Raw genomic sequence first — 23,943 nt, 5'->3', positions numbered from 1 at the left:
GCTCTGTCAGGAGGAATGGGCCAAAATTCACCCAACTTATTGTGGGAAGCTCGTGGAAGGCTACCCGAAACGTTTGACCCAAGTTAAACAATTTAAAGGCAATGCTACCAAATACTAATTGAGTGTATGTAAACTTCTGACCCACTGGGAATGTGATGAAAGAAATAAAAGCTGAAATAAATCACTCTACTATTATTCTGACATTACACATTCTTAAAATAAAGTGGTGGTCCTAACTGACATAAGACAGGGAATTTCTACTAGGATTAAATGTCAGGAATTGTGGAAAAACTGAATTTAAATGTATTTGGCTGAGGTATATGTAAACTTCCGACTTCAACTGTACGTCTCAGGTTTGAGCCGTTGAATTGAGACTCAACTTTGTCTCTATAGTGACGCCTTGCTTGTTTGATTGCCTTACGGAGGGAATAACTACACTGTATTCGGCCATGTTTCCAGTCGCTTAGCCATGATTACATGGTGGTACGTCAGTTTGGCACAAATGCTGCCATCAAGACACGGTTTCTGGCAAGGGAACGTTTTAATAGTCACAGTGGGTACAACATCTCCTATACACTTCCTGATGAACTCGCTCACTGAGTCAGTGTATATGTCAATGTTATTGTCTGAGGCTACCCGGAACATATCCCAGTCCACGTGATCGAAGCACTCTTGAAGCGTGGAATACGATTGGCCAGACCAGCATTGGATAGACCTAAGCACGGGCGATTCCTATTTTAGTTCCTGCCTATTCAAATCAAATCAAATGTATTTGTCACATACACATGGTTAGCAGATGTTAATGCGAGTGTAGTGAAATGCTTGTGCTTCTAGGTCCGACAATGCAGTAATAACCAACGAGTAATCTAACCTAACAATTCCAAAACTACTACCTTATACACACAATTGTAAAGGGATAAAGAATATGTACATGAAGATATGAATGAGTGATGGTACAGAACGGCATAGGCAAGATGCAGTAGATGTATCAAGTACAATATATACATATGAGATGAGTAATGTACGGTATGTAAACAAAGTGGCATAGTTTAAAGTGGCTAGTGATACATGTATTACATGAAGATGCAGTAGATGATAGAGTACAGTATATACATATGAGATGAATAATGTAGGGTATGTAAACATTATATTAAGTAGCATTGTTTAAAGTGGCTAGTGATATATTTTACATCAATTCCCATTATTAAAGTGGCTGGAGTTGAGTCAGTGTGTTGGCAGCAGCCACTCAATGTTAGTGATGGCTGTTTAACAGTCCGATGGCCTTGAGATAGAAGCTGTTTTTCAGTCTCTCGGTCCCAGCTTTGATGCACCTGTACTGACCTCGCCTTCTGGATGATAGCGGGGTGAACAGGCAGTGGCTCAGGTGGTTGTTGTCCTTGATGATCTTTATGGCCTTCCTGTGACATCGGGTGGTGTAGGTGTCCTGGAGGGCAGGTAGTTTTCCCCCGGTGATGCGTTGTGCAGACCACACTACCCTCTGGAGGCGCTGCTGCGCCTTCTTCACAATGCTGTCTGTGTGGGTGGACCAATTCAGTTTGTCTGTGATGTGTACGCCGAGGAACTTAAAACTTACTACCCTCTCCACTACTGTCCCATCGATGTGGATAGGGGGGTGCTCCCTCTGCTGTTTCCTGAATTCCACAATCATCTCCTTTGTTTTGTTGACATTGAGTGTGAGGTTATTTTCCTGACACCACACTCCGAGGGCCCTAACCTCCTCCCTGTAGGCAGTCTCGTCGTTGTTGGTAATCAAGCCTACCACTGTAGTGTCGTCCGCAAACTTGATGATTGAGTTTGAGGCGTGCATGGCCACGCAGTCGTGGGTGAACAGGGAGTACAGGAGAGGGCTCAGAACGCACCCTTGTGTCCCCAGTGTTGAGGTTCAGCGGGGTGGAGATGTTACCTACCCTCACCACCTGGGGGCGGCCCGTCAGGAAGTCCATTACCCAGTTGCACAGGGCGGGGTCTAGACCCAGGGTCTCGGGCTTGATGACAAGTTTGGAGGGTGCTATGGTGTGAAATGCTGAGCTGTAGTCGATGAACAGCATTCTCACATAGGTATTCCTCTTGTCCAGATGGGTTAGGGCAGTGTGGTTGAGATTGCATCATCTGTGGACCTAACAGATGAAGTCATGGTCAGCTTTGCCAAAAGGAGGGCGGGGAGGGCCTTGTATGGATTGCGGAAGTTAGAGTAGCAGTGGTCACGAGTTACTCGCTCGTGTGCTGCAATCGATATGCTGATAGCCTTGTTCTCAGATTAGCTTTGTTAAAATCCCCGGCTACAATAAATGGATCCTCAGGATATGTGGTTTCCAGTTTGCATAAAGTCCAGTGAAGTTCCTTGATGGCCGTATTGGTATCCGCTTGCGGGGGGACAAGGCTGTGACAATAACCGAGAAGAGTTATCTTGGGAGATAATACGGTCAGCATTTGATTGTGAGGAATTCTATGTCAGGTGAAGAAAAGGACGTGAGTTCTTGTATGTTGTTACAATTACTCCCACACTTCTTCTTCTTACCAGAGAGATGTTTGTTCCTGTTGGCGCAATGCACTGAAAATCCTGTTGGCTGTACGGACTCTGAGAGCATGTCCCCAGCTAGCCATGTCTCCGTGAAACAGAGTATGTTACAATCCCGGATATCTCTTTGGAAAGCAACTCTTGCCCTAATTCCGTCGACTTTGTTAACTAGGGACTGGACATTAGCGAATAATATACTCGGAAGCCGTGGGTGGTGTACGCGCATCCGAAGCCCTACTAGAAGACCGCTCCAGCACCCTCTCCTCCGACGGCTTTATTTTGGGTCGGCCTCTGGAATTAGTTAAAATGCCCTGGGAGGTGCAGACAAAGGATCCGCTTCGGGAAAGTCATATTCCTGGTCGTAGTGTTGGTTGTGCTGGTAAGTTGACATCTCTGATATCCAATAGTTCTTCCCGGCTGTATGTAATAACACTTAAGGTTTTCTGGGCTAACAATGTAAGAATAATACATACGACAAAGAAAATACTGCACAGTTTCCTAAGGACTTGAAGCGAAGCTGCCATCTATTGGCGCCATCTTACAATGGTGTCTGTATGCACATGTGTACACACTCACCTGAGATGGCCACATGACCCATGCAGGGCAGCCTCTCATCCAGTGACCCACCAATACAGGACCTGCAGCAGAGAACACAGTGGTTTTATTTATTTACTAAATTGTTCAGACAGCAAACTGCCCCCACCCACCCACCCACCCACTCTCTCTCTCTCCTACCTGTCGCCTAATCTCTGCAGGACCTGGGCCTTCCTCATCCTCTGCAGCTGGCTGAGCAGGGCCAGGATGCGGGTGTTGCAGGTGAGCAGGCTCTTGGAGGCCTCCAGGGCCTGGTCTCTCTGGGAGCACGCAGCCAGCAGCTTACTGGCCCCCTCACGCATCCGCACCTCGCGGTCTATCTGACGCTGCACCTCACCATCCTGAGTGGTTGAGTGACAGAGGAGAGCAAGAGCAATAGGGAGAAAAAGTTTACAGAAAAGATAGGAGAGGCTCTACTTTACTCATCAGTTTGTGTACAGCTAGGTGACCCTTCCTCCACATTCAACAATGCCATATCTAACAACAGCTCCCAACACTACCCGACTCAACAGAAGTCAGAGGTCTTGGACCAGGACGAGTCAGAAGGATGAGGGCAGCAAGGATATATTCTGTCCTGTTTACCAGAAACCCTAGACAAACAAGCAGCTTGGGCTTTCCACTTCAAACAGCACAAGAAAGAGGATTGACACCCACCATCTCAGTTTGTTCTGAAATTGTGTCTGTAGTTAGAAACAGATCAAATGAGCATTCCGGCAACATTTTGATGTAATATAATCTGATCTCTTGAGAAGTTAAGATAATTGATTGGGCCCAAATTGGGCCCTCAATTTAAAATCCTCCCACAGACCCCCCCACACCCACCCCAACAACAAGTATACATGATTAGTTCTCTGTGTATGACAAGTAGTATAGTTTCTTCAAATTATGCAATATATTCTCAGTGAATTAGGTGATGGTTCTTTTCCAACTGTTCAGAGAAATTTGTCTGAAGTTGTTAGATTTGATGTCCCATCAGACATCCTGACATTACCAGGTTCGGACCACTAGGTGATGCCATTCCTGCTATTAGGTCAAATGTGTGAAAAATGACATTTAAATCATAGGAGTGATCTTGTCCCAGCTTGCTGCATCAGTGCCATCCTGCAGCCCACTAAGAGCTGGATTGTAATCTCATTTTCAGCAGCTTCCCCCTTAAACATTTAGCAGAATTTGTTGTCAGGAAAATGTTTGGTCCAACTAGGAGGTTTGATACAATATTTATGAGCTGTGACCCCCACACCCTGAGAAGCAAAAAACAAATGTTCAATACACACTTGTACTTGTGTGAAATAGGACAAATAGGCACCCTCCAAATAATAATCATCATTATTATTACACTGAAAAACAATATAAACACAACATGTAAAGTGTTGGTCCCATGTTACATGAAATAAAAGATCCCAGAAATGCACCAAAAGCTTATTTCTCTTAAGTTTTGTGCTATTCATTTACATCCCCGACAGAGAGCATTTTTCCTTTTCCAAGATAATCCATCCACCTGACAGGTGTGGCACATCAAGAAGCTTATTAAACAGCATGATCGTTACACAAGTGCACCTTGTGCTGGGGACAATAAAAGGCCCATTTAAAAAATGTGCCGTTTTGTCACACAACACAATGCTACAGATGTCTCAAGTTGAGGGAGTATGCAATTGGAATGCTGACTGCAGGAATGTCCACTCTGATAGACCCGGTCAAAATAGCATCTTGGATTAAACAGACTGTGATTACACATACATTTTTGGACTTTTAATTTAATTAAACACAGAGTGTACAAAACATTAGAAACACCTGCTCTTTCCATGACAGACTGGCCAGGTGAATCCAGGTGAAAGCTATGATCCCTTATTTGACCGGGCTATGGTAGTAGGTGCCAGGAGCACTGGTATGAGTGTGTCAAGAACTCCAACGCTGCTGGGTTTCTCACGCTCAACAGTTTGCTGTGTGTATCAAGAATGGTCCACCACCCAAAGGCCATTCAGCCAACTTGACACAACTGTGTGAAGCACTGGAGTCAACATGGGTCAGCATCTCTGTGGAACTAAATATTAATGTTTGGTACAAACAGTGCACATAAACCTCGTAGCCATTGTTTCTTGAAGAACATTACTTAGAAATGCCTTATGAGCCCCTTTCCTCAGTGGTTTACCAAAACAGTGGCGAGGTGCTGGCTTTGTTGTTGTTTGGCACTTAAGACTCAAGTCAAGAAGAACGCTGTCTGTTCGGTCATGATGTCGTCTCTGAGCTCTCCTCAGTCTTCTAACCTGTCCACTCAGGTTAATAAACACCACGTCCAAAAAAAAAAACACTTCAGTGTCAGACAACGAGGAGGAACACCAGAGGACAGTCAGACATCCGAAAGAGACACACCCACCCACTTAAAATTCCTATCCTACCCTACCACTCAGTGGCCTTGTGATTTGAGTAACCGCCCTGAGATTGAGTGGTTGGGAGTTCGATCCCTGGCCGAGTCATACCATAGACTGTAAAAATGGGACCCGGTGCGTCACTGTTTGCACTCCGCATTAAGGGGATAGAGTCGAGGTAAGGCTCTTCTATAGACCAGCTTCCTGTCCAGGGGGTGTAGTTGTTCATCAAGCTGCCTCACGCTACAGAAATAGGAGGCACAATCCTGGGGCCTCATTTTCTTTTTAAAAAGCTGAGTACATTCGCCATTGGAGATCACATAACTGGGTGTGTACTCCTTATACGTTTCATTATATAAATCAATCAAATTGCAGGACCTCTCCTTTTCTGACATGACTTACAGTATTTCTGTTACTATAACCTAGGCCGATAACAAATATTACCATTCATCCATCCACTATTTTAAATATTTGACAATACAAGGCCACAGCATGGTGTTGCTGTGTGATAGAAGCACAACATCATAGCCTATTTACTTTCATAGCCTATACCAAGGCAGGAGATCGATCACAAGCATCTAATGATAAATCAAATATTGAACAGTTCCTCTCTGGCATAGAAGTGCAGGCTGTAACATTTACTTATAAATTGCTCTTATAAGCAATCAGTTTTGCAGAATGCGCCGCAGTGGTTGGCGCTCGCTATAGGCGGCATGCATGTTTCATTTTAAAAAGTCACTGCAAGATAATCCATCCACCTAACAGGTGTGGCATATCAAGAGGCTGATTAAAAAGCATGGTCATTACACAGGTGCACCTTGTGCTGGGAACAGTAAAAGATCACTCTAAAATGTGCAGTTTTGTCACACAATCCCACAGATGTCTTTTCTTTTTAAAGGACTGTGCAAATTGGCAGTTAGAGAAATTAATGAATTTGGCAGTACATCCAACTGGCCTCACCACAGCAGACCAAGTGTAACCACACCAACCCATGAACTCCACATCGGGCTTCTTCACCTGCGCGTGTGAGACCAGCCACCCGGACAGCTGATGATACTGTGGGTTTGCACAACCTAAGAATTTCTGCAAACACTGTCAGAAACATCCCAGGGAAGCTCATCTGCGTGCTTTTCGTCCTCACCAGGGTCTTGCAGACTGCAGTTCAGCGTCGTAACCGACTTCAGTGGGAAAATGCTCAACATCGATGGCCACTGGCACACTGGAAAAGTGTGCTCTTCACAGATGGCGGACAGACAGTGTGTATGGCGTCATTTGGACGAGCGGTTTGCTGATGTCAACATTATGAACAGAGTGCGTCATGGTGGGGTTATGGTATGGGCGGGCTTAAGCTACAGACAATGAACACAATTGCATTTTATCGATGGCAATTTGAATGCACAGAGATACCGTGACGAGATCCTGAGGCCCATTGTAGTGCCATTCATCCACTACCATCAAATCATGTTTCAGCATGATAATGCATAGCCCCATGTCGCAAGGATCTGTACACAATTCCAAATAGATTAGGGCCTAAATTATTTAAATTGACTGATTTCCTTATATAATAAAAATGGCCAATTTGAGCGCAATCAATTAGTTTAATTATATTTCAACAAAATAATGTTGCTAATCTTATACATTTTAACTACCAAAACCATTTCAGAAGAATCTGAGATGGTGGGTGTCATGTCTTACTGAAATGACATGGAACGACCCAGCTAAAGTATCAGGGTTTTGTGTGTGTGTGTGTGTGTGTGTGTGTGTGTGTGTGTGTGTGTGTGTGTGTGTGTGTGTGTGTGTGTGTGTGTGTGCCCACTGGCATTGGTATCCTGGCAGGATAATTAATCACATCAGACTGCTAAGACAATATGTTGTGGGGCAAAATGTGGTGATGACATTATCTAGCCTGTGACTTATGCTGTATTGTTTTAGGTTTTGTGGCAACATTGGTTTAACTCTATATCACTATACACATTCAAACCAGGTTAAGATTGGAGGATTGGAAGAGATCAATGATCATGCTTTGTGCTGCTGCTACTACATCATTTAATTATAGTATTTTGACCATTACCCTCAATGGTATGTTATGTTTCTACAAGCATGGATAGATCCCATTTTTACATTATTTTTTAAAAATACACAAGTTAGTTATGAACAAATTCTTATTTTAAAATTATGACCTACCCCGGCCAAACCCTAACCAGCACGACGCTGGGCCAATTGTGCACCGCCCAATGGGACTCCCAATAACAGCTGGTTGCGATACATCCCGGGATCGAACCAGGGTTGGTAGTGACACCTCTAGCACTTAGATGCAGTGCCTTAGACCGCTGCTCCACTCGGGAGCCAAAAAGGTTTAAAAATAATAATAATTGTCCAAGCATGTCCAAATGAACTGTGTTATGTCTGATGTCTCTTCCCTCTAACATCTACCAGGATATAGCAGGATATAGCAGGATATACCAGGATATACCAGGATATAGCAGGATATACCAGGATATAGCAGGATATACCAGGATATACCAGGATATACCAGGATATAGCAGGATATACCAGGATATACCAGGATATACCAGGATATAGCAGGATATACCAGGATATAGCAGGATATAGCAGGATATAGCAGGATATACCAGGATATACCAGGATATACCAGGATATACCAGGATATAGCAGGATATAGCAGGATATAGCAGGATATACCAGGATATACCAGGATATAGCAGGATATAGCAGGATATAGCACAGCTAACATGAGGTCCCTGATTACCATATCTGTGCAGAAACATAAGAATTCCTATCCAGGCCCAACTTCAAACAGATGTCTACACAGCCCAAATTCCGACTAGAGTCCATATTCCTTCCAATACATCATCAATCAATTCTTCACTAGCCATCTTGTACACACATAAATACATGAGCCTAAATACGTGATCATGGGCGCTCCTGAGAAAGATTTTCTGAGTATATTCACACATGTACACCATATATTACAAGCATCCCTACGCAACGACCAAGCTATAATAAAAAGGTCTGGTACTGCCTCTGTACCAACACTGTTCTGTACACTCACCTGGTTGTTTTCAAAGATGTTCATGTTCCTCGGTCCTTCAAAGAGCGCCACCATCTACTTTGTGAATGACTCCACCAGTTTTATAATACAGAATATACAGTCCAGTCCAGTTTGAGTTGTTAAAGCTACAGTCAGCCAGAGAGACGAGAGCAGGTCCAGTCAACGGGGAGTGGAGGCGGGGATTTTACATGGATTAGTATGCCTTGTTATTTCAAGTCCCAGACGAGTCCCACCTCTGGGGAGACTAACCTAATACCTGGATGTCCTTTACCTGACAGCATGTAATATACAGGCCATAGTCATATGTTATATAAACAGATATCTTACCACCATCTTCAGCTCTGACCTATTGTTAGCATGCCGTTTTCATCATGGTTCAAAGTATTAAACTATTTGCATGTACTGTACTGTAATATGACTGAGTTTATTTTAGGCAACAGTGCCCTCTCCTGGACCGTTCTGTACTACATCCAATGGCCAATCTATTCGTAGTTCATAGAGCACATGGTTACAGACCTCAGGCATTGACAATGCAGTGAGACAGCATTGTCAAATCCATTGAACTCCAGAGGGTTGGAGCCAATAATGAATAAAAGGATTTGGACTGCCTAGTGGGTTTACTGACCAGTAAAAACACAATGAAAATGCTGTCCAATCTGATATTGGAACCTGCCACGGTATTATCGAGGCTCTCTACACTGCAGCACTATGCAGAGATGTTAATAGGTGGTAAAGCTAGCTCACTCTGGCCTACTGATCTAAGGTCAGTCAACTGCAGAGGAGGTGGATTATTTTAGCCCTTGATCATGACTCCATTACATTACACATAAGCGTCATAGGACGAAGGGGTCTTCTGTACGGGGGGAGTTTTGTTAAAAGCCGCAACGTTCGGTCTGAACATTAACACGCATTGCGTGTGGTACGGTTTTGGATGCATAAGGACCATAATCTTTAATATCAGCGAGAAATAATAAATAAATAAAACTAAAGGTTAAATTGATACACACGTTAATAGGTGTTACAGCATTTGTTTATGGAAGACAGAGTGGACTACCTGTGCTAATTAGCTAGCTTAAAGCTGATGTAGTTTTAAGCTACATTTGAACCCAACCAATGTTTTTAACCTAGACCCATGTCTACACAGGAGGACACCGGATGGTTTCCCCAATGGCAGCATCATATACTGCCGGCTAAAACCCCAAGCTGCTCTCAGACAGAACAGTCATTGTGTGAGACTGACCGCATAGTTAGAGAGGTAACAGAAGCTATGGATCAATCATTCACTGTTACTAATGGAGCCGTCTGGTCTTCCGGCACTTGAGCAATGATATGAGTCACAGTCTGGTCTGCTCTCCTCCCACTACCTGGCGTTAGGTCAGGTGTGTGGGTGTTTGTGTGTTGGGATTTCAGCTCCTCATCTCCCATATTCTCTCTATATCTCCTTCTCCCCTTGGTCTAAGTCTTGGTTGGTGACTTTATTATGTAATCAGTTGATTCTGTGAGTCTGAAAAAAACATTCCATGTTTTTTATGCAGCTGATAAAAGTGTTAAATGAGTCTGATAAGAAATCTGGCTGTGCCAAGTATAAAGAGTAGAGGGCAAAGATCTTGGGGGGGGGGGTGCCATAACTTCGGAATAATAGCGTCTCATTTCCCATGGGAGGGAGGAGTGGAGAGCGAGAGAATAAATGTGTATATGAACTATAAAATATTTCAAGCATCGTATCGCCTCTTATTAGTGACTTAAAGAGTTACTGTTACTGAAGACAAAAACAATATCCTTTCAAGGCCAGGAAGCAACATGTACATTCCAACTAGATTACTCGGGTATGAGTCATTTCACAAGTTCTGGGAACCATTTAGGATTTGTCATTTCCAGTATGTGATGTCATTGTATCAATCACCAAAAGCCACAATACGTTTTTTCTCAGGGGGAAAAGAAGTCTAAGCAATATTGTTAAAGGGGCAATCTGCTTTTGCTACGTACATTTTTTTTGGGCAGGACTTATAAATGATATACACTCGTTGACTCTTGAAGAATATAACTTACTCAAGAGCTTAGTTCAACTGACCTAGCCCATTAGAACTATAACTTTGATATATTGGATGGTCAGTCCTTTCATCAATAGCTCTGTCTATGAATTTAAGACTAACATTTCTCCATGCGGTGCCCTTGATTATTGTTTCAAATGCGAGTTGCCCCTTTACATTATAGTTGTTATGAGCAGAGCACATTACTTATTTAAAATAGCCTGATATATTGTGATCCGATTGATCATAGAGAACTCAAATACACCGCATCAACAGCAGAAAACAGGAAAATATGGTATAACGCATTGAGACAGGGCGGGATGATCACTTTGTGGAGCGAAACGTTAGCTCTCCACTCACCTGCGCCGTGTCCGTAAGAGTGTTGAAATGCCCCTGTCGTCGTATTTCCAGATCCAATGCTGACCCCCTTGCTACCGTGGCTCTCGACACCTGATTTCGGCAAAACATTCTAATAGCCTACCGTGTAAGTCAAAAGGATTCTTGAAAAGCTATGACAAGTGGTAGCCTGAAAATGAGAAGAGCCGCACTATGACTACTGTTTTATAGTAGAAGCTATCGAGAAATGAATAAGTTATTCAAGAAGTTATAGTAAGGTCCGTGGGTCATCGCCGTGTTGGCAACGTTATTACTGTCCAAGGAGCCAGGGGTGCGGTTGGGTTGGGTTGGGTTGGGGGCGTGGAGGAGAAGAATTCTTCTTCGGTATCAGGGCGTTCGTACATTTGTTTGTGCATGCCGCCACCTATTGATCAAGTTACACTTTGTGAAATGAAAATTAACTACCAACCAATCCTACACCTATAATAGCACTATTTAAAATATATATATAATAATTACAAATAAAATACAATAAAAAAATAAACACCCCATTCCATTACTTTGACCCTAACTGATCCTACACGAGGCCAACGGCCTGGGACAATGGGACACTTTTGTTTAACACACCTTGTAACTCTGCAGTAAAACCTCTACACCCAAGTACTTCTCTGCAGCTGCCACCACCACATCTATTCTCTGTGATTTACGTTCCATTGCTGTGGTACAGTTGATAACCATGACAATGAATGCTAAGAAGCCAACATTACTGAAGCATACATTTTTATCACTCTGTATTGGCCTAGGACTACTACTCGCCCATGACCCATCCTCCTCTACTCTCTTCATTGCCTCAGCATACGACACCTTCTGTTCTACTCTGACCCTGGCAACCGGTCTCTCTCAAACCAGGAACTTCTGATCTCCAGCAACATGAGTACCCACACAATTGACACACAGTTTTTTTCCACCAATACTAGACATCCCATTTTCCCATGCCCTCATGCACACTTCTGTGTCATGCTTCTACACCTGCATTGCTTGCTGTTTGGGGTTTTAGGCTGGGTTTCTGCACAGCACTTTGAGATATCAGCTGATGTAAGAAGGGCTATATAAAATACATTTGATTTGATTCGCACATCTCGGAATCTCCTTCCTACACACTGCTGCAACATGACCATAAGCTTAGCATCCAAAACACCTTAACTGACTTATCCTTCCAAAGAGACATCAGTGACTGTAACATACTCTGTTTTACGGACTCATTGCGCTCTCCAGATATACTGTCCCCATCCATACAGCCAGCTGGGTACTCAGTACATTGCGCAGACAGGAATGAAGAATTCTCCGGGAAGAAGAAAGGTGTGGTGTTTGTTTCATGATTAACTACTCATGGTGTGATTGTGTCCTTTTGTTCACCGGATCTAGAATACCTCACAATCAATGTGTAGTCTGCTGTCCCACATGCTTCAAGATATACACCATTGTTCCTGTACCCAAGAAAGCAAAGGTACCTGAACTAAATGACAAATCATCAGGGAGCACTCACTCCTGTCATCTTGAAGACTTTTGAGGGGCTCGTTAAGGATCATATCACCTCCACCTTACCTGACACCCTAGGCCCACTTCAATTTGCATACCGCCCAAATAGATCCACAGACGACGCAATCGCCATCGCACTGCAGACTGCCCTATCCCATTTAGACAAGAGGAATACCTATGTAAGAATGCTGTTCATTGACTGCAGCTCAGTCTTCAACACCATAGTAACTTCCAAGCTCGTCATTAAGCTAAGGAGCCTATCGTGGACTTCAGGAGAAGCACACCCCTATCCACATCGATGGGACTAACATTAAGAACACCTGCTCTTCCCATGACATAGTCTGTCCAGGTGAATCCAGGTGAAAGTTATGATCCCTTATTAGTGTCACTTGTTAAATCGACTTCAATCAGTGTAGATGAAGGGGAGGAGACAGGTTAAATAATGATTTTTAAGCATTGAGATAATTGAGACATGGATTGTGTATGTGTGCCATTTTGAAGGTGAAAGGGCAAGACAAACACAGTAAGTGCGTTTGACAGCGGTATGGTAGTAGGTGCAAGCACAGCGGTTTGTGTCAAGAACCAGTACCCTGCTGGGTATTTCATGATCAAGTTTCCCCATGTGTATCAAGAATGTAAGATGGCGCCGGAGAAGAAAGCAGACGTTTTACATGCCCCCAACCAATTGTGTTTTCTTGGTTAAATTATTTGCCTTGTTTGTAGCTCAGTTGGTAGAGCATGGCGCTTGTAACGCCAGGGTAGTGGGTTCGATCCCCGGGACCACCCATACGTAGAATGTATGCACACATGACTGTAAGTTGCTTTGGATAAAAGCGTCTGCTAAATGGCATATATTATTATTATTATTATTATTATTGTAACTTGTTTTTTTAAACTGATTTTGGATATAATGTTGCCACTACCATCTCTTATGACCGAAAATAACTTCTGGACATCAGGACTGCGGTTACTCTCCACAGACAGGTAGAATCCTTTTTTCCTTTAACGAGTCTGATGAGGCCGACGCAACAATATATTACTTTACCGGGAACAGACCCAGATCCCTGTGATTTGCGTGAAGAGGAAGTGGAGAAAAAGGGTCCGGAGGGCGAATGTGAAGACGATCGAATAAACCCCTACTTCTTTCCATTCTGCTAGCAAACCTGCAATCTTTGGACAATAAAATAGATGACCTACGCGGAAGATTAAACTACAAACAAGACTTTCAAAACTGTAATATCTTATGCTTCACGGAGACGTGGCTGAACGACGACACTATCAGCATACAGCTGGCTGGTTATATGCTGCATCGGCAGGATAGAACAGCGGTGTCTGGTAAAACAAGGGGTGGTGGACTATGTATTTTTGTAAATAACAGCTGGTGAACAATATCTAAGGAAGTCATGACAAACTGTAGACCACACTACCTACCTAGAGACTTTTTATCTGCATTCTTCCTAGCTGGAACTAAGACAGCATTGAATGAGCTGTATTACGCCATAAGCAAACAACAAAACGTTGACCCAGAGGCGGCACTCCTATTAGCCGGGGACTTTAATGCAGGGAAACTTAAATCCATTTTACCAAATTTCTATCCTCAACAGAGGGGCCCCTCAGGGGTGCGTGCTCAGTCCCCTCCTATACTCCCTGTTCACTCATGACTGCACGACCAGGCATGACTCCAACACCATAAATAAGTTTGCCGATGACACAACAGTGGTTGGCCTGGTCACAGACAACGACGAGACATGACATCCTGACTGGTTACATCACTGCCTGGTATGGCAACTGCTCGGCCTCTGACCGCAAGGCACTACAGAGGATAGCGCAAACGACCCAGTACATCACTAGGGCCAAGCATCCTGCCATCCAGGACCTCTATACCAGGTGGTGTCAGAGGAAGGCCCTAAAAATGGTCAAAGACTCCAGCCAACCTAATCATGGACTGTTCTCCCTGCTACTGCACGGCAAGCGGTATCGGAGCACCAAATCTATGTCCAAGAGGCTTCCAATCAGCTTCTACCCCAGTAGTCATAAGACTACTGAACACCTAATCAAATGCCCCCCCACACACACCACCGCACCTCTTTTACACTGCTGCTACATTCTGTTGTTATCATCTATGCATACTCACTTTAATAACTCTACCTACATGTACATATTACCTCAACAAACCGGTGCCCCCGCACATTGACTCTGTACCGGTACCCCCTGTATATAGTCTCCACATTGACTCTGTACCGGTCCCCCCCCCTGTATATAGTCTCCACATTGACTCTGTACCGGTCCCCCCCTGTATATAGTCTCCACATTGACTCTGTACCGGTCCCCCTTGTATATAGTCTCCACATTGACTCTGTACCGGTCCCCCCTGTATATAGTCTCCACATTGACTCTGTACTGGTACCCCCTGTATATAGTCTCCACGTTGACTCTGTACCGGTCCACCCCCTGTATATAGTCTCCACATTGACTCTGTACCGGTACCCCCTGTATATAGTCTCCACATTGACTCTGTACCGATACCCCCCTGTATATAGTCTCCACATTGACTGTGTACCGGTACCCCCTGTATATAGTCTCCACATTGACTCTGTACCGGTACCCCCTGTATATAGTCTCCACATTGACTGTGTACCGGTCCCCCCCTGTATATAGTCTCCACATTGACTGTGTACCGGTACCCCCCTGTATATATTCTCCACATTGACTCTGTTCCGGTACCCCCTGTATATAGTCTCCACATTGACTGTGTACCGGTCCCCCCTGTATATAGTCTCCACATTGACTGTGTACCGGTCCCCCTGTATATAGTCTCCACATTGACTCTGTACCGGTACCCCCTGTATATCGTCTCCACATTGACTCTGTACCGGTACCCCCTGTATATAGTCTCCACATTGACTCTGTACCGGTACCCCCTGTATATAGTCTCCACATTGACTCTGTACCGGTACCCCCTGTATATAGTCTCCACATTGACTCTGTACCGGTACCCCCTGTATATAGTCCCCACATTGACTCTGTACCGGTACCCCCTGTATATAGTCTCCACATTGACTCTGTACTGGTACCCCCTGTATATAATCTCCACATTGACTCTGTACTGGTTCCCCCTGTATATAGTCTCCACATTGACTCTGTACCGGTACCCCCTGTATATAGTCTCCACATTGACTCTGTACTGGTACCCCCTGTATATAGTCTCCACATTGACTCTGTACCGGTACACCCTGTATATAGTCTCCACATTGACTCTGTACCGGTCCCCACTGTATATAGTCTCCACATTGACTCTGTACCATAACACCCTGTATATAGTCTCCACATTGACTCTGTACTGGTTCCCCCTGTATATAGTCTCCACATTGACTCTGTACAGGTTCCCCCTGTATATAGTCTCCACATTGACTCTGTACCGGTACCCCCTGTATATCGTCTCCACATTGACTCTGTACCGGTACCCCCTGTATATAGTCTCCACATTGACTCTGTACCGGTACCCCCTGTATATAGTCTCCACATTGACTCTGTACCGGTACCCCCTGTATATAGTCTCCACATTGACTCTGTACCGGTACCCCCTGTATATAGTCCCCACATTGACTCTGTACCGGTACCCCCTGTATATAGTCTCCACATTGACTCTGTACCGGTACCCCCTGTATATAGTCTCCACATTGACTCTGTACCGGTACCCCCTGTATATAGTCTCCACATTGACTCTGTACCGGTACCCCCTGTATATAGTCCCCACATTGACTCTGTACCGGTACCCCCTGCATATAGTCTCCACATTGACTCTGTACCGGTACCCCCTGTATATAGTCTCCACATTGACTCTGTACCGGTACCCCCTGTATATAGTCTCCACATTGACTCTGTACCGGTCCCCCCCTGTATATAGTCTCCACATTGACTCAGTACCGGTACCCCCTGTATATAGCCTCCACATTGACTCTGTACCGGTACCCCCTGTATATAGTCTCCACATTGACTCTGTACCGGTCCCCCCCTGTATATAGCATCCACATTGACTCTGTACCGGTCCCCCCTGTATATAGTCTCCACATTGACTCTGTACCGGTACCCCTGTATATAGTCTCCACATTGACTCTGTACTGGTACCCCCTGTATATAATCTCCACATTGACTCTGTACTGGTTCCCCCTGTATATAGTCTCCACATTGACTCTGTACCGGTACCCCCTGTATATAGTCTCCACATTGACTCTGTACTGGTACACCCTGTATATAGTCTCCACATTGACTCTGTACCGGTCCCCACTGTATATAGTCTCCACATTGACTCTGTACCATAACACCCTGTATATAGTCTCCACATTGACTCTGTACTGGTTCCCCCTGTATATAGTCTCCACATTGACTCTGTACTGGTTCCCCCTGTATATAGTCTCCACATTGACTCTGTACCGGTACCCCCTGTATATCGTCTCCACATTGACTCTGTACCGGTACCCCCTGTATATAGTCTCCACATTGACTCTGTACCGGTACCCCCTGTATATAGTCTCCACATTGACTCTGTACCGGTACCCCCTGTATATAGTCTCCACATTGACTCTGTACCGGTACCCCCTGTATATAGTCCCACATTGACTCTGTACCGGTACCCCCTGTATATAGTCTCCACATTGACTCTGTACCGGTACCCCCTGTATATAGTCTCCACATTGACTCTGTACCGGTACCCCCTGTATATAGTCTCCACATTGACTCTGTACCGGTACCCCCTGTATATAGTCCCCACATTGACTCTGTACCGGTACCCCCTGCATATAGTCTCCACATTGACTCTGTACCGGTACCCCCTGTATATAGTCTCCACATTGACTCTGTACCGGTACCCCCTGTATATAGTCTCCACATTGACTCTGTACCGGTACCCCCTGTATATAGTCTCCACATTGACTCTGTACCGGTCCCCCCTGTATATAGTCTCCACATTGACTCAGTACCGGTACCCCCTGTATATAGCCTCCACATTGACTCTGTACCGGTACCCCCTGTATATAGTCTCCACATTGACTCTGTACCGGTCCCCCTGTATATAGTCTCCACATTGACTCTGTACCGGTCCCCCTGTATATAGTCTCCACATTGACTGTGTACCGGTACCCCCTGTATATAGTCTCCACATTGACTCTGTACCGGTACCCCCTGTATATATTCTCCACATTGACTCTGTTCCGGTCCCCCCTGTATATAGTCTCCACATTGACTGTGTACCGGTCCCCCCTGTATATAGTCTCCACATTGACTGTGTACCGGTCCCCCCTGTATATAGTCTCCACATTGACTCTGTACCGGTCCCCCCTGTATATAGTCTCCACATTGACTCCTACTGGTCCCCCTGTATATAGCCTCCACATTGACTGTGTACCGGTACCCCCCTGTATATAGTCTCCACATTGACTGTGTACCGGTACCCCCTGTATATAGTCTCCACATTGACTCTGTACCGGTCCCCCCTGTATATAGTCTCCACATTGACTCTGTACCGGTACCCCCCTGTATATAGTCTCCACATTGACTCTGTACCGGTACCCCCTGTATATAGTCTCCACATTGACTCTGTACCGGTACCCCCTGTATATAGTCTCCACATTGACTCTGTACCGGTACCCCCTGTATATAGTCTCCACATTGACTCTGTACCGGTACCCCCTGTATATAGTCTCCACATTGACTCTGTACCGGTACCCCCTGTATATAGTCTCCACATTGACTCTGTACCGGTCCCCCTGTATATAGTCTCCACATTGACTCAGTACCGGTACCCCCTGTATATAGCCTCCACATTGACTCTGTACCGGTACCCCCTGTATATAGTCTCCACATTGACTCTGTACCGGTCCCCCCCTGTATATAGTCTCCACATTGACTCTGTACCGGTCCCCCTGTATATAGTCTCCACATTGACTCTGTACCGGTACCCCCTGTATATAGTCTCCACATTGACTCTGTACCATAACACCCTGTATATAGTCTCCACATTGACTCTGTACTGGTTCCCCCTGTATATAGTCTCCACATTGACTCTGTACCGGTCCCCACTGTATATAGTCTCCACATTGACTCTGTACCGGTACCCCCTGTATATCGTCTCCACATTGACTCTGTACCGGTACCCCCTGTATATAGTCTCCACATTGACTCTGTACCGGTACCCCCTGTATATAGTCTCCACATTGACTCTGTACCGGTACCCCCTGTATATAGTCTCCACATTGACTCTGTACCGGTACACCCTGTATATAGCCTCCACATTGACTCTGTACCATAACACCCTGTATATAGTCTCCACATTGACTCTGTACCGGTACCCCCTGTATATAGTCTCCACATTGACTCTGTACCGGTACCCCCTGTATATAGTCTCCACATTGACTCTGTACCATAACACCCTGTATATAGTCTCCACATTGACTCTGTACTGGTTCCCCCTGTATATAGTCTCCACATTGACTCTGTACCGGTCCCCACTGTATATAGTCTCCACATTGACTCTGTACCGGTACCCCCTGTATATCGTCTCCACATTGACTCTGTACCGGTACCCCTGTATATAGTCTCCACATTGACTCTGTATTGGTTCCCCCTGTATATAGTCTCCACATTGACTCTGTACTGGTACCCCCTGTATATAGTCTCCACATTGACTCTGTACTGGTTCCCCCTGTATATAGTCCCCACATTGACTCTGTACCGGTACCCCCTGTATATAGTCTCCACATTGACTCTGTACTGGTACCCCCTGTATATAATCTCCACATTGACTCTGTACTGGTTCCCCCTGTATATAGTCTCCACATTGACTCTGTACCGGTACCCCCTGTATATAGTCTCCACATTGACTCTGTACCATAACACCCTGTATATAGTCTCCACATTGACTCTGTACCGGTACCCCCTGTATATAGTCTCCACATTGACTCTGTACCGGTACCCCCTGTATATAGTCTCCACATTGACTCTGTACCATAACACCCTGTATATAGTCTCCACATTGACTCTGTACTGGTTCCCCCTGTATATAGTCTCCACATTGACTCTGTACTGGTACCCCCTGTATATAATCTCCACATTGACTCTGTACTGGTTCCCCCTGTATATAGTCTCCACATTGACTCTGTACCGGTACCCCCTGTATATAGTCTCCACATTGACTCTGTACTGGTACCCCCTGTATATAGTCTCCACATTGACTCTGTACCGGTACACCCTGTATATAGTCTCCACATTGACTCTGTACCGGTCCCCACTGTATATAGTCTCCACATTGACTCTGTACCATAACACCCTGTATATAGTCTCCACATTGACTCTGTACTGGTTCCCCCTGTATATAGTCTCCACATTGACTCTGTACCGGTACCCCCTGTATATAGTCCCCACATTGACTCTGTACCGGTACCCCCTGTATATAGTCTCCACATTGACTCTGTACCGGTACCCCCTGTATATAGTCTCCACATTGACTCTGTACCGGTACCCCCTGTATATAGTCTCCACATTGACTCTGTACCGGTACCCCCTGTATATAGTCTCCACATTGACTCTGTACCGGTATCCCCCTGTATATAGTCTCCACATTGACTCTGTACCGGTACCCCCTGTATATAGTCTCCACATTGACTCTGTACCGGTACCCCCTGTATATAGTCTCCACATTGACTCTGTACCGGTACCCCCTGTATATAGTCTCCACATTGACTCTGTACCGGTACCCCCTGTATATAGTCTCCACATTGACTCTGTACCGGTCCCCCCCCTGTATATAGTCTCCACATTGACTCTGTACCGGTCCCCCCCTGTATATAGCCTCCACATTGACTCTGTACCGGTACCCCCTGTATATAGCCTCCACATTGACTCTGTACCATTACCCCCTGTATATAGTCTCCACATTGACTCTGTACCGGTCCCCCCCTGTATATAGTCTCCACATTGACTCTGTACCGGTACCCCCTGTATATAGTCTCCACATTGACTCTGTACCGGTCCCCCCTGTATATAGTCTCCACATTGACTCTGTACCGGTACCCCCTGTATATCATCTCCACATTGACTCTGTACCGGTACCCCCTGTATATAGTCTCCACATTGACTCTGTACCATAACACCCTGTATATAGCCTCCACATTGACTCTGTACCGGTACCCCCTGTATATAGTCTCCACATTGACTCTGTACCATAACACCCTGTATATAGTCTCCACATTGACTCTGTACTGGTTCCCCCTGTATATAGTCTCCACATTGACTCTGTACCGGTACCCCCTGTATATAGTCTCCACATTGACTCTGTACCATAACACCCTGTATATAGTCTCCACATTGACTCTGTACCATAACACCCTGTATATAGCCTCCACATTGACTCTGTACCGGTACACCCTGTATATAGCCTCCACATTGACTCTGTACCGGTCCCCCCTGTATATAGTCTCCACATTGACTCTGTACCGGTACACCCTGTATATAGCCTCCACATTGACTCTGTACCGGTACACCCTGTATATAGCCTCCACATTGACTCTGTACCATAACACCCTGTATATAGTCTCCACATTGACTCTGTACCGGTACCCCCTGTATATCGTCTCCACATTGACTCTGTACCGGTACCCCTCTGTATATAGTCTCCACATTGACTCTGTACCATAACACCCTGTATATAGTCTCCACATTGACTCTGTACCGGTACCCCCTGTATATCGTCTCCACATTGACTCTGTACCGGTACCCCCTGTATATCGTCTCCACATTGACTCTGTACCGGTACCCTCTGTATATAGTCTCCACATTGACTCTGTACCATAACACCCTGTATATAGTCTCCACATTGACTCTGTACTGGTTCCCCCTGTATATCGTCTCCACATTGACTCTGTACCGGTACCCCCTGTATATAGTCTCCACATTGACTCTGTACCGGTACCCCCTGTATATAGTCTCCACATTGACTCTGTACTGGTTCCCCCTGTATATAGTCTCCACATTGACTCTGTACCGGTACCCCCTGTATATAGTCTCACTATTGTTATTTTATTGCTGCTCTTTTTTTATTTTTTATATATTTTATTTTTGCATTTTCCAATTAAAAACATTCAAAACAAAAGTGAAAAGATATTAGACAACGATAGGACAAAGTGACAGGAACACATGAGCGTAACAAAAAAAATAATTATAATTATAATTATATAAACAAACATACAATAAGAAATAAATAATAACGAGACATTGGATCACCTGCCGTAGGCTACATATTATACATTACGTGTGACACATTATGTGAGGATTATATATAGATTCAATCAATGAGATGTGGGGGGGAGATTCTCCATATAGTCAATAAAAGGTTGCCAAATTCTGTAAAATGTCTTTAACTTATTCCTCAAGCAGTAAGTGATTTTCTACAAAGGGATACAACTATTAACTTTCGATAGCCACATTGCAACTGGCAGGGAGGAATCCAATTTCCACTTCAAGGCAATACATTTCTTGGCAATCGCTAGCAATATTTCTGTTAGCTTTATAGTATGGCTTTGCCTAAGATTGGTGTTAGTAAAGTTACCCAGTAGACAGACCTCCGGGTCGAAAGGGAATGCAACCCCGTGAATTGAGGATATGGTATCGCATACCCCCTGCCAGAAACCGTGTAGTTTTGAACACTGCCAAGTGGAATGGAGGAATGTTCCTTCATCTGAGACACATCTAAAACATAGGGAGGAGATATCAGGGTTGAACTTGTGCAGTCTAGATGGGGTGATATAGAGCTGATGGAGGATATTAAACTGGATCAGTCTGTATCTGGAGTTCAATGTGGATGTAACACCATCCTTACTGCTGCTCTTTAATTACTTGTTACTTTTATTTGTAATTCTTATCCGTCTTATTTATTTTCTTAAATATTAAACTGCATTGTTAGTTATGGGCTCGTAAGTAAGCATTTCACTGTAAGGTCTACAACTGTTGTATTCGGCGCATGTGACTAATACAATTAGATTTGATTGGTCCACCACCTGTCCAGTATTTATGTTGTAATAGTTTATGTGTAGGGGGGCTAGGGTCAGTCTTTAATATCTGGAGTATTTCTCCTGTCTTATCCAGTGTCCTGTGTGAATTTAAGTATGTTCTCTCTCTAATTCTCTTCTTTTTTTTCTTTCTTTCGGAGGACCTGATCCCTAGGACCATGCCTCAGGACTACCTGGGCTGATGACTCCTTGCTGTCCCCAGCGGCTATGGAACCCTTACCGGACGTGTTCACCGGACGTGCTACCTTGTCCTAGACCTGCTGTTTTCAACTCTCTAGAGACGGCAGGAGCGGTAGAGATACACTGAATGATTGGCTATGAAAAGCCAACTGACATTTACTCCTGAGATGCTGACCTGTTGTACCCTCCACAACCATTGTGATTATTTTTATTTGACCATGCTGGTCATTTAAGAACATTTGAACATCTTGGCCATGTTGTGTTATAATCTCCACCCGGCACAGCCAGAAGAGGACTGGCCACCCCCCATAGCCTGGTTCCTCTCTAGATTTCTTACTAGGTTCTGGCATTTCTAGGGAGTTTTTCCCTTGCCACCGTGCTTCTACACTTGCATTGTTTGCTGTTTGGGGTTTTAGGCTGTGTTTCTGTACAGAACTTTGTGACATCAGCTGATGTAAGAAGGGCTTCATAAATAAATTTGATTTATTGATTGATTGGTTGATTTACCAGTCACCAGCTAATAATAGACATCCAGCCAAATTGATACAACTGTAGTAAGCATTGGAGTCAACATTGTTCAGCATCCCTGTGGACCGCTTTCAACACCTTGTAGAGTCCATACCCCAACTAATTGATGCTGTTTTGATGGCAAGAGGGGGGAGTGCAACTCAATATCAGGAAGGTGTTCCTAATGTTTTGGTATACTCAGTGTACATTCTATTAGTGTACATTCTATTTCTGCAATCAGTTGAAAACAATGGCAATGAATGCTAAGAAACAAACCTTAATGAAGCACAAATACATATTAATCTTTACTGGCCTAGGCCTAGTACTCACCTACATAAGGGACTCGAGTGGCATTTCCCGTATGGTTAATGAGGATCTCTATATTGCAAATGTACGGTCCCTTACTTGACGTCCTCGAGTGTTATTAAAATAGGCCGACGGCCTCAAGTTTCCCGGACATTTGGTTTCCGCGTTATAAAATGTGACATTTTTTGTGATTTTTCCGCTGTACTGGAAAATTCAAACAGATAGCGACTCGCTGCTTATTGCAAATGGACAAAACATCACCAACTGGACATGGCCGCTTCTCGTAAACGGAAAAGACTTCGAAGATGAAATTCGGTGAGCACAGGTTTGGCCAAATGGGCTTTTAGCCCAGAAACAAGATGCCGTCGAGGCCTCAATGCTTTTTGAGTTAAGGCCCATTTTCTGGTATTAA

General features: G+C 44.6%; 1 protein-coding gene across 6 annotated transcripts in view; it reads right to left on the bottom strand.

Annotated features, from left to right (window-relative positions):
• LOC124006989 (rhotekin-like) overlaps window positions 1–11,284 on the bottom strand; it is a 78,422-nt gene extending 67,138 nt beyond the window's left edge. For 5 of the 6 annotated variants that reach the window (XR_006833855.1, XR_006833854.1, XM_046317213.1 and 2 more), the window contains exons 1-3: window positions 10,963–11,284; window positions 3,275–3,474; window positions 3,116–3,177 (exon numbers count right to left, since the gene is read on the bottom strand). Coding sequence is in view for 4 of the 6 variants with exons in the window: in XM_046317213.1 (XP_046173169.1) it covers window positions 3,116–3,177; window positions 3,275–3,474; window positions 10,963–11,070 (370 nt within the window). In the remaining 2 variants the exon portion in view is untranslated. Of the gene's footprint in view, window positions 1–3,115; window positions 3,178–3,274; window positions 3,475–8,572; window positions 8,854–10,962 lie in introns of those variants that run through there. The other variant, XM_046317214.1, reaches the window with a different exon arrangement.
• Between the last annotated feature and the right edge of the window lie 12,659 nt (window positions 11,285–23,943).

This window comes from Oncorhynchus gorbuscha, linkage group LG20 (assembly GCF_021184085.1).
Source record: "Oncorhynchus gorbuscha isolate QuinsamMale2020 ecotype Even-year linkage group LG20, OgorEven_v1.0, whole genome shotgun sequence".
NCBI classification, from domain to species: domain Eukaryota; kingdom Metazoa; phylum Chordata; class Actinopteri; order Salmoniformes; family Salmonidae; genus Oncorhynchus; species Oncorhynchus gorbuscha.
Note: the sequence above shows the minus strand (reverse complement) of the source record. Positions and strands in the feature narration are given on the sequence as shown.